The sequence below is a fragment of the Brassica napus genome, chromosome C8, assembly GCF_020379485.1.
Source record: "Brassica napus cultivar Da-Ae chromosome C8, Da-Ae, whole genome shotgun sequence".
Lineage (NCBI taxonomy): Eukaryota > Viridiplantae > Streptophyta > Magnoliopsida > Brassicales > Brassicaceae > Brassica > Brassica napus.
In genome coordinates, this window is record NC_063451.1 from 16,291,449 (window position 1) to 16,303,855 (window position 12,407).

Genomic DNA, 12,407 nt, shown 5'->3' on the forward strand with positions numbered 1-12,407 from the left:
TCCATAAGTTTTAATTTAATAATTTTTGTTCTCTAACAAAAACACAAAAAAACAATGTTAGTGATCTTTTTTGTAACTTATGTTAGTGGTCTTTTCAATTCAAACCAAAAATTTTAATAACAATTTGATCTTAGAATAAAAAACAGATTATATTTATTATTTTCAATACAAAGTAAATTCCAAATGTTTTATAAAATTTTAAAAATATTTTAATATAGAATAGCTTTAATGTAAACTTACGGGCGGACCAACCCTAGTAAGGTATAAAGGATTCAATTCAAACTTTTGTTGATACAGGCAGCTACTGATTCAATATTCATTCCCATAAAACGACAATCATAGTTACACTTGATGTTTTCTTCATGTGGACGCTTCCATTTTCACATTTGGGTTAAGTTGGCTCTGGAGTTTACTTGTTTTTTAGGTGAAACGACTGTTATCTTCAGTTCCCTTTTTACTTCTGATGAAGATTTCGACTTTTCCAAATCCTCCCCATAGTCCAAATGGGTAGTTTTTGAAGAAAGGGTGAAAGATTTTGATTGGTAGCACAAGCCTGGACCTCCCCAATATGATCTTCAAAACTTTTATCTTTTTATTTTATTTTATTTCAATACTCTGTTTTATAGTCTTCGAGATTTTGCTATTTTATGGGTTTTTAGATTTTCTACTATCCAAACACACCTATAAATGAACATTTTATAACTTGATTAATTAGTTTGATTGTTTAAAAAAAAAAGAAAAGAAAAGATCTATTACCACTTAACTTGAATACAAATAAAAATGAAAAGATGAATACGAACATTCGAAAGAATGCTGGAAAACAGATATTACTTCTCAAGTAACAATTGGCGATTCAATTATTGATAAAGAAGACAAAACACACAACATAACTCATGGAAACTATTTAAAGCAGCCATGTCGAAATACATAATTAAAGAGAAGATCAAACAATTAAAAGAAAACATAGAGTGGGAAATGGAGAGATGAACAACAGATTAAGTCGTGGAATCAAGGGTGAGGATGGTGCTGAGGTTCATGGGATGCATGTACTCGGGAGAACCGTTGAGGATTTGTTGAGCAATGATTCTACTTGCTTTCTCTGATGGATGAAAAGGATCCCAAAAGGCGAAGAGATCTCTGTTTGGGCAGAGATTTGATAACGGTGTGCATAGTCCTATCCCATTATACGGTCCTTGTCCACAACACGCCACCTTTGACGTTACGAATCCTGCAGTTAGAACATAAATATCAAACCAAAACCGAACTTAGTAAAACACTAAAAGTACACTTAACCAATATTTATGAAATTAAAAGAGTGGATACCACACAAAAATGAATCTTGCCACTACTGGCTAAGAAATCAGCGTTTGAATTTACAGATGTGAAATAAAACATAAAATACAAACTTTCTTTGAGAAATATCCAGTTCTATTAAATTTATGATTTATTGTAAAAAAAATTATAATATAAGATATATAAAAAAGATATTTTTTTGGAACGATTATATTATATGATATTAACTAAAATTTTGTTTCTCTTTTAATTTATTTTAAAATTCAATACCTAGTAAAACCGAACCCAAACGAAACTTTTCCAACTATTTTATACTCCCTCCGATCCTAAATGATAGACTTTTTAGTATTTTCACACATATTAAGAAAACACATTAAACTACCTTAATAAATGTATCGTTTTCTGTAATTTTCAATTTTCAATAATTTTTAACCAATAGTAATTTAATAAAGTCAATTAATTTTTTTGAAGTTTACAATTTTATCATAGAAAACAGAAAAAATACATCTTTCTGAAACAAATTTTTTTCTAAAAAATCTATCATTAAAGAACGGAGGGAATATATATATATATATATATATATATATATATATATAAGTCTATGTTCTTGTTCGAAATATGATTGCTAAACCTTCTTAAGAAAATAAATGTTTCCAAAACCATATACCGATAAATCAATACCAACAAATCTAAATATCACCCTTAAACCAATTTTTAAACCTCAAATATTAACCTGCTTTGTAAAATGTATTGATAATTAAATTGGAAATAAAGACATATACCATATGCTTCTGGGTCGCTGATAAAGTCCATGTGCATTTGTTGAGTATTAGCGGCAATGAAAGCCGAAGATCCAACTTCATTGTTGAGGTCGTTGATCATCTGAACAAGCTGTGGGTTGAATAGCGATGCGGCTCGTTGTAGTTCCGTAGAACACTCGCCGCTGCGGCTACGTTGAGCCAGCTCGGCCGGGACGCAGCCCATCGGCCCTGTCCCAGTCACCAGGACACGTCGAGCACCCAAATCGTACATTTTCTATAAAAACAATATGGATTTGTATATAAGACGCAATGCAGTTTCAAAATCCATTTGATTTTGTTAAGTATAAGAATTGGTGAGAAATTTAATGGATGATTTTGGCCTCTATGTAAATAAACAAACCCGTAAAACTTTGCGATACTCAGAAACGACATAGACAACGTAGTCGGGGAGAGAGAATTGACGAGATCTTGCGGAGAAAGGGACCAAGTAGTAGTTGTTGACGAAATCGTTGCCTCCTAGTGTTATTAGACCAAGTGCTCCGTTAACGAGCCGCTCCATCTCTTCTTCTCCGACCAATCCACTCACTCGTACTTTGTACTGCTCGAAGTACTCTAACTGCTTCGTGATCCGAATTATGTTCAACTGCATTGAAGTTACCAGAAGACCCCTTGTTATCAAAAAGTGCCTTAACTTAGCTGCTAGGATACATTAAGGGACTCTTGTAAAACTATAACTTACAAACTGGATACCGGTGTCGTTAAGGATTCCAATACCAGCGGAAGCGAAGTTGGCACCGATCAGGAGCTTGTCTTTCTTCAACATAGGACTCAGGTAAGGCAATGGAGACGCTTGACCCAAATGCTCACCTATAATAAATATCATCATATTATTACTGTTTTATTTTTGGTAATATTTGAAGTGTTAAAAGACTAAGGAAGCTTACTGATGAGATCTGGAATGTTAAGACCATTGGAGAATCTGCCGGTGGGAAGGTGAGTTGGGAAGTCGATACCGTAAGGGTAGTTATCGGCACGAGCAGTGGTCACTAGAAAGTCATTGTTACCATTGTCCACGAGGGAATCTCCAAACACTAGGAAAGCCCTTGCGTTGGCTTGCAGCACAAGTAAGCTCATCATTTGCAGGCAAACCCCAAGTAGTGCAACATTAGCCACCGAGTTCGTCATTGTTATACTAAACGGCTAAAAAGTTGTATAATCTATGTGTATGAGGTTGTGAACTCTGTTTAGGTGTTTGCGTGGAGATGGGATGAGTAAGGGTACAAGATTCTGATGTGTGTATATATACGTGCACATGTTGAAAGTAGTGGAGAGAAAAAGAGGCATTAATGGAGGTCTTCACCAGCTTTTACCAAATGGTGTTAGATTTTAAATGGAGACAACCAAAATGTACTAGAGTTGTCATTTTGGTTGGGAATAAATATGTGCCGGTAAAGATGGTAAAAACCTTTTAAAATCCAAATTTAAAAATCCGAATCATCAAACTCTTGGAATCTCATTCGAGTCCCGTAAGTATATATTCATATTAGATTTAATACGATGGAAAAATTATCTTCTTTGCATATATTCTAGCAACTCTATTAGCAATTAAAAAACATGCGTCTTCGATGAATTAGGAAAAAAAAGTTCACGAAGAAGCCTTCGACATCTACATGTGAGTTAGTTTTTCTTCTAAGTCTAGGGAAATGTCACATTTTGTAGGTTATTAGGTTGGTAACTCATATCGACGTTATATACTACGAATTTAGATAATGATTTAATGCATGTTCCTATAAAAGTATTTCAAGTCTTAGTTCAAATTTTGGGTCACATGAAATCTCTTCGTGAAATAAGACAATAACAAATTCTCTCTTATTTTATGCTAAGATGCAAGAGATATAAAGAAAGACAAAAAATATAGGTAGTCTAATATAATGCTGTCGAGAGCTTTATTAGTATGTTCTTCATGTTGATTGAATGATTGACTCAAAGAAAAAAAAATGAAAGATTTAAAATGATATGACAAAAGCAAAGAAGCAGAACTAATCATGACCAAAAGAAAATGACTAAAACAAAAAAAATAACTACTATGGCTCGGACTCTAGTCGATGATATGTCATGGAAGATGTCGGATAAGTGATCTGTTTTGATAATATTTTGAGGTTCCGATGTTCTCATTGAGGTGTTTTTGATGCTTTGGATGCCTTTTCATGTCAAATAAATATGCATATTTTTGTTAGTTTGAGACTGAGAGCGTTCTTGATGTTCAAGCGTGCAAAATCATCGATTAAGTCTTATATCAGGTCAGGTGTTTTGGCTTTTCTTGGAGGTTGTTTACTTCTAGGGTGGCTCTGAACGTGGATTCAAGGTTCACTGTGCTTACGACGAGGGTCTCTATTGCCGTGTTAAACCGTTCTCTTTGAACGTGTAAATGTTATTAGAGCCTTCTTGACCTTGAGTATATATTAGTCTAGTTTTGGGATCAATATCTAGGGGTGGGCACAAGCTGGATACTTGGTATTTTCAGTATACTTGGTACTCTGCTTGGTTTGTACGAGTAAATTTTTTTTACTTGTATTTGGTTTGTTAAAAACGAATACTTGCAGTTTTAAATACTTGCGAAAAATGACGGATTTGCAAGTTACTTGCTTTATTTTATTTCTTGTTATTTGTAAATCACTCGCAAGTTACTTGAAAATTATTGGTAAATTACTTACTAATTCGTTGGAATTCAAAACTAAATAACTTTATTACTTATAGACAATATCTCATTGTTTTTACTATATTTTAGTTAATTCAAAAAACATAATATATAAGAAAGAAAAAACTCCAAGATACTTATATAAATATATCTTATATTTTTGATTCACTTATGAACATGAAAATATAAACAAGTTATTTTACTATGATTTAGGAAAATGTATCTTTGATCATTAAAAAAACGAGTAACAACTCAAACAACGCCAAGTAGTTACTTTTACTTTAATACTTGATATTTGACTTGTACTTGCGAATAATTTAAATAGATTACTTGATATTTGACTTGGTCAAACCAAGTACTCGACTTTACAAGACAAATATCGACCTAGTAGCGAGTACGGGCCGAGTAACGAGTACTTGTGTCCATCCCTAAATCCTCATGTACTGTAAACTTTGTAAGATCATCTCCAATCCAAATTTATTTTTTTCTTTATATTTTTCTCTGAAATAGAATAACTCTATTTTAGAGACAAACCATTGGAACAAAGTTAGTTTATGTAGAGGAAAATATAGAGGAAAAATAGAGTTGTATTTGATATGCTCTAAAACTTTATTATCATGTTTGACAACATGCTTTATATAAATTAAAAATTTGTAGTTTTATTGACAATATCATGAAAATTCATAAAGTACTGTTTGAGAATCTCTAGAAAATATTATTATTTTTGAAAAAAATATCCTTATATTTAAAAAAAAATCCAACCTAAACAATATTATTATGCTGTAAAATGCTAAATTTATATTAGGCTGCATATCAGTTAAGAAAAACTTGCAAGCGAGAGAGATTCAGTGAGATATAATATGTTCGGAGCAATTGAGGAAACGACAGATCACGTATTTTTTGAATGACCTTGGCGGTGTAAGTTTGGGCACTTTCTCGGATACCATCGAATTAAGATATTTTCTCTACTCATTCACTCTTTACAAACATGGATAACCTGTTTTGGCGATTGTCTCCGCAGTTGGAAGACCATCAATTTGCTTGGATACTATGGTATATTTGGAAATCACAAAATAGTAAAATTTTCAGCAATTTGGATATAGATCCTAGAGATACTTTCAAATCGGCAGAGACAGAATCAGTACTTTGGGCTGAGGCTCAACTCACAATCACTCATAGGATCACTACAAGAAAACAGCGGTATTCTGACGGACATTCCGACGGAAAATGAAATTCCTCGGGATATTCCGAGGAAACACAAAATTCGGTTTCCTCGGAATTTCCTCGGAATATACCGACGGAATTCCGAGGAAATATCAATCCGTCGGAATATTCTTATGGAATACCGAGGAAAAATGTATTCCTCGGAAAAAACCGATGAATTCCAAGGATATATTATAGCCGTTAGAGAGCCGTTGGGGGATTTTAAAAATTCCGAGGAAATTCTGACGAACTAGCCGTTGGCGTCGGAATTCCGTCGGAATTTCCTCGGTCTGTTGGCAGGATTTCAACTATAAATACAAGCACCCCTCTTCCTCTTCATTCACTCCATATCTTCATCATCCCTCTTACTCTCTTTACACACGAATTTGATTCATAAAAAATATGTCTTCTTCAAATTATTTTCGTTATTGGATCGATCGACCTCATTTGGATCCGAACACGAGATTGCTTACGGAAGAATACCAACAAGGTATAACCGAATTCATGAGGTTAGTTCAAGGACAACCGGAAGCAAAAACAGGTATGTTAAGATGTCCTTGCTCTAATTGTAAAAATAGAAAGGTTATTAAAGAGTGGGATGTTTGGACTCATCTATATTTGAGTGGGTTTACACGAAGTTACAAAATTTGGTATCATCATGGGGAAACTGATTATGAACATGGTAGTACTAGCGAACCTCAGCCAGCGGTTAGATTAGAAGAACCAATTAGAACGGATGTAGATTATGGTGTAGGTACTGAGCAGATGGTAAATGATCATTTTAGAGGGGAAGATTTACCCAATGCACAAGCTAGGAGATTTTATGATATGTTGGATGCTGGAAAGCAACCATTGTACGAAGGTTGCAGAGATGGTCATTCAGCTTTATCATCTGCTACAAGATTGATGGGCATTAAAACAGATTATAATTTGGCTGAAGATTGTCTGGATGCGATTGCTGATTTTGTAAAAGGTATTCTACCCGAGGATAAGGTAGCTCATGGTTCATACTACGAGGTTCAGAAACTCGTAGCTGGTCTTGGTTTATCGTATCAGGTAATAGATGTATGCAGCGACAACTGCATGATTTATTGGAGGGCGGATGAACAGCGGGTTACATGCAAATTTTGTGGGAAGCCTCGTTATAAAGATACGAGTGAAAGAGTTCCAGTGCCATATAAAAGGATGTGGTATTTGCCTTTTATAAAAAGGTTGCAGATGTTGTATCTGTCTGAACGCACAGCGCAACCAATGAGATGGCATGCGGAGCACTCAACAGATGGTGAGATCAGACATCCTTCAGATGCAAAATCGTGGAAGCATTTCCAATCAAAGTATCCCGACTTTGCGTATGAGAGAAGAAATGTCTATCTTGGATTATGTACTGATGGTTTCAGCCCGTTTGGCAAGAGTGGAAGGCAGTATTCTCTATGGCCAGTCATTCTTACACCATACAACCTACCCTCAAACTTGTGCTTGCGACAAGAGTTTTTGTTTCTCTCGATTCTCGTTCCCGGACCAGAGCATCCTAAGAGATCACTTGATGTGTTTCTTCAGCCACTAATATATGAGTTGCAACAACTATGGGCTCAAGGTGCTGAAACATACGATGTTTCGTGTAAAGAAAACTTTCAAATGCGGACAGTACTAATGTGGACAATAAGTGATTTTCCAGCATATGGTATGTTATCTGGATGGACAACGCATGGAAGGCTATCATGTCCATATTGTCAAGATAACACTGATGCTTTCCAACTAAAACACGGAAGGAAAACGTGTTGGTTTGACTGTCACAGGAGATTCCTACCACCTGATCATCCATATCGTAGGAGTAGGAATTTGTTTACGAAGAACAAGAGGGTGTTTGACAGTCCACCTCCGGAAATTTGTGGGAAAGATTTGAAGACACAACTAAGAGATTTTGGTGCAGAAAGGATGCCAGACGTCGGTGGACATGAGCGTTTTCCGGTGGATGCTGTTGGAGACCTACATAACTGGCACAAAAAAAAATATTTTCTGGGATCTGCCATACTGGGAGGATCATCTGCTAAGGCATAATTTAGATGTCATGCATATTGAGAAGAACTTTTTTGACAATCTCATGAACACGATCCTTAATGTTCAAGGTAAAACAAAGGATAATTTGAAGTCAAGACTGGATTTAGTCGATATATGTGCTCGTTCAGAACTTCATGTTGATGAGAATGGTAGGGCTCCTTTTCCCATATACCGACTTGATGCAGAGGGAAAAGATGCGTTCTTTGATTGGATTTCAAACGATGTGGAATTTCCAAACGGTTACGCATCTAATTTGCGTAATTGTATCGACAGAAAGGAAGGAAAGTTTACTGGCTTGAAAAGCCACGATTGCCATGTAATGATGCAGCGCTTCCTTCCGTTTGCCTTCAAGGAACTATTACCACGAAATGTTCATGAAGCAATTGAAGGGATAAGTGGTTTCTTCCGCGATTTATGCACGAGATCAGTGACTCTTGAAGGTATTGAAAATTTGAAGACTAACATAGCCGTGATTCAGTGCAACCTTGAGAAGATATTTCCTCCCTCATTTTTTGATGTTATGGAGCATCTTGTTATTCACCTGGCAAGAGAATTAGAACTTGGTGGTCCTGTGCAGTATAGATGGATGTATCTGTATGAGCGGTATATGTTCCATTTGAAGAAGATGGTGAAAAATTTAAGTAGGATGGAAGGTTCTATAGTCGCACAGATGATCAATGAAGAAACTTCAAACTTTGCCGAGTACTACTTTCCAGCAGAAGTTCAGACCAAAAACAGAAGACCTGCTCGGCATGATGATAGAGGCGAACGGGCAACATATCATGTTACGGTTCCAGACATTTTCACAGACGTTGGACGACTTAGCGGAAAACCAAAGGACCGTCGACTTACTGAGCAGGAGCGCAGTAATTTGCAAACATATTTGCTCACCAACTGCGAAGATGTTCTTCAATATGAGAGGTAAATAAATTAGCTTACAAATTTTTATTTTAACAAGTTGAAATTTAAATCTTAATTAATTACATTATTGTCATCATATGTACAGGATTTTCATGGCAGAAAAGCAGTTCGAATATATATACGCCACAGAGGACGAACTAGAAGAAATGAAGCAGAGAGAATTTGTTGGATGGATGTTTACTTATGTGAGTGCTTTAAACAAATTAGAATATCATTTATCACATATTTATACTAATTCACATTTATTGATATAACATATATATGTGCTATTAATAGGTGTCTGCTGGTTTGGCTAGAGGTGAAACATTTGACGATTGGATATGCGAGATAGTCGTTGGACCAAACTTTGTTGTGAAGTCATATCCGAGATTTTGTACTCGAGGATATGCATTCACAACTCAGAAGAGGAGACGTTCGAGTACGACTTATGATGCTGGCGTTTGTTCTGCATCAGGAGATGATGTATACTACGGACACATACATGAGATTTTGGAAATCAAGTATTTGGGCATGGTTGGATTGCGCTATACTGTTTTCTATTGTGATTGGCACGACAACACTCTAGATCGAGGTGTGAGAACAGATGCATTTGGTGTTACATCAGTAAATTCGAGGCGAAAGCTGCAATATTATGATCCTTTCATTCTTGCTTCTCAGGCCGATCAGGTAATTAAATGTTAATTATTCAGAATGATTCATCATCATGTGTATTAATTTATAATTTTACTAATAATTTTTTAAATGTTACAGGTTTGTTATATCAAGTACCCCCGGGTAAGGAACAGATATGATCCATGGGTTACTGTTACAAGACTCAACCCGAGAGACCGAGTTCAGGGAAGTTCTGAGCTGGAAGACCCACTACAACCAAGCACATCCGGCAACTTAAGTGCACCAGAAGATTTAGCTGCAGTTGGCCTTGTAGTCGATTTAACCGACATCGGAGAGGAAGCCGTCGTTCAAGTAGAGGATGAACCAGTGATTGGAGAGTTTCACCAAGATCCAGATTCAGATTCATCTGGTGATGATGACTCGGAAACAGACTAGCATCGACTTTTTTTTTTTTAATAGAAATACCGACGGAATTCCGAGGAAGATAAGGGTTTCCTCGGAATTCCTTCCGAATATTCCGAGGAAATTCCGAGGAACTAGGGGTTTTTAGACCGAAAACAACGTTTTGCGGATTGAATAACACGTATATAACCTTCATTAAGTGTCTTAACCAGATTATGAAGTCAAACTTTGGTGTTTTACCCAATAACAAACACTTTTACGATTGCATGAACGAAAACCACACAACATAAGAGAAACACTTATACACTTTAATAAACGGTAAAAGGAATACTTACAATTATTTTTGAAATTTTGTTATTTCATGGTTTATGATCATCTATACAAAGAATCCTCAATGATATGCATTACAATTGTATAAGAAATGAAATACGGCAAAAAAATCGATGTTTTGAAACCCCAAACCCTTTTTCCTCGGAATTTCCTCGGAATATTCCGACGGAATTCCGAGGAAGATAAGGGTTTCCTCGGAATTCCCTCGGAATATTCCGAGGAAATTCCGAGGAACTAAGGGTTTTTAAACCGAAAACAACGTTTTGCGGATTGAATAACACGTATATAACCTTCACTACAAGAAAACCGCGGCATACTGAGGGAAAAAATCGTCGGTATGTCGTCGGAATAACGCTATTCCGACGACATACCGACGAAAAAAGTCCTCGGAAATAACTCCTCGGAAATTCATCTTTCCTCGGAAATCCCTCGGAAATTTCCGACGGAATTCCGAGGAAACCCTATTTCCTCGGAATTTCCGAGGACCACAAGTTCGTCGGAAATTCCTCGGAATATTCCGAGGAAGATGTCGTCGGAATATTCCGAGGGATAAACTTCCTCGGAATATTTCCAAAATTAAAAAAAAAATTATAAATTTATTTTTTTAAATTGAAATTCGAAAATATAAAATTAAAATTGAAATAGAAAACATATTTAAAATACAAAAAATAATAAAATAGTTTTTATAAATAAAAAAATGTTTTATAAATACAAAATTAGTTTTAATAAATATGAAATCGTCTTTTTATAAATACAAAATAGTTTTTATAATTACAAAAAATAATAAAATAGTGTTTATAAATCAAAAAATGTTTTATAAATAAAAAATTAGTTTTATAAATATAAATATTTTTATAGATATGAAATCATCTTTTTATAAATACAAAATAGTTTTTATAAATACAAAAAATAATAAAATAGTGTTTATAAATCAAAAAAAAATATTTTATAAATACAAAATTAATTTCAAAATATGAAATCATCTTTTATAAATCCAAAAAACGAATTTATATACAAAGAACGGTTTGTATATTTAAAAATAGTTTTTATAAATACAAAAATAAAAAAATAGTGTTTATAAATAAAAAAAAAATGTTTTATAAATACAAAATTAGTTTTAATAAATATAAATATTTTTATAAATATGAAATCATCTTTTATAAATCCAAAAATCAAATTTATATACAAAAAACGTTTTGTAAAATCGAATTTATATAGAAAAAACGTTTTGTAAATAAAAAATAATGAACAATTTATAAAAAAAGTTCTAAATCAATTCAACACAACCAAATCACAATTCTAAACCTATTACACAACAAATCACAATCTTACCCAATCACCCTAACAAAAATCTATCAAAAACCTTCTAAAATCATCAAATCTACTTAAAAACCTAACAAATAGGACCTAAGAGAGTGGGATAGGGTCCTTACATGATTTGTAAGAGAATGGAAAGGATTCGCCGGAGAGATCGTCGCGAGAGAAGGTGGAGAACGCCGGAAGGAGAGAGAGATCGCCGGAGAGGAAGAAGAGAGAAATGGGGAAGAATATGCGTTTCGAGTTTATAAAACCTTGGGTCCGACGGATATATTCCGTCGGAATTCCCTCAGTATTTTCAATTTCAATTTTCGCGAAATATTTGGCGGCTTGTTTGCCCGGTTAAATGAAAATATTCCGAGGAAATTCCGACGGCCACTTAAATATCCGTCGGAATTTCCTCGAAATATTTTCGTTAATTCGAGGAAAAAGAATATCATGTGCGTGTATTTCTATTAATTTATATTGTTCCACGGAATTTCCTTGGAATATTCCGAGGAAATACCGAGGAACTAGTGTTTGGGGTTTCAAAACATAAATTTTTTTTGCATTTCATTTCTTATACAATTGTAATGCATACCATTGAGGATTCTTTGTATAGATGAGCATAAACCAAAAAATAACAAATTTCAAACGAATTGTAAGTATTCCCTTTACCGTTCATTAAAGTGTATAAGTGTTTCTCTTATGTTGTGGGGATTTCGTTCATACAATCGGAAAAGTGTTTATTATAGGGTAAGGAACAAATTTTTGACTTCATAATGAACGTAAGACATTTAATAAGGGTTATATAGGTGTTATTCAAACCGCAA

The 12,407-nt window shown here is 34.5% G+C and overlaps 1 protein-coding gene across 1 annotated transcript; it reads right to left on the reverse strand.

The window, feature by feature from the left end:
- Window positions 1-831: 831 nt before the first annotated feature.
- On the reverse strand, window positions 832-3,336 carry LOC106414292 (GDSL esterase/lipase At5g33370). The gene is made up of 5 exons (XM_013854972.3): window positions 2,999-3,336; window positions 2,794-2,921; window positions 2,455-2,697; window positions 2,076-2,328; window positions 832-1,228 (listed from the first exon to the last, which is right to left on the reverse strand). The coding sequence occupies exons 1-5, from the start codon at window positions 3,237-3,239 to the stop codon at window positions 996-998; spliced, it is 1,098 nt and encodes a 365-aa protein (XP_013710426.1). The 5' UTR covers window positions 3,240-3,336; the 3' UTR covers window positions 832-995.
- Between the last annotated feature and the right edge of the window lie 9,071 nt (window positions 3,337-12,407).

Bases quoted from the DNA above. Each gene is read 5' to 3' on its own strand.
- LOC106414292 (XM_013854972.3), bottom strand. From the start codon at position 3,239: ATGACGAACTCGGTGGCTAATGTTGCACTACTTGGGGTTTGCCTGCAA. The intron at 2,329-2,454 runs GTTTGTTTATTT...TTGTTTTTATAG, and splicing joins AGTATCGCAAAGTTTTACGG to AAAATGTACGATTTGGGTGC. The intron at 1,229-2,075 runs GTATATGTCTTT...TTCTAACTGCAG, and splicing joins CAGCGACCCAGAAGCATATG to GATTCGTAACGTCAAAGGTG.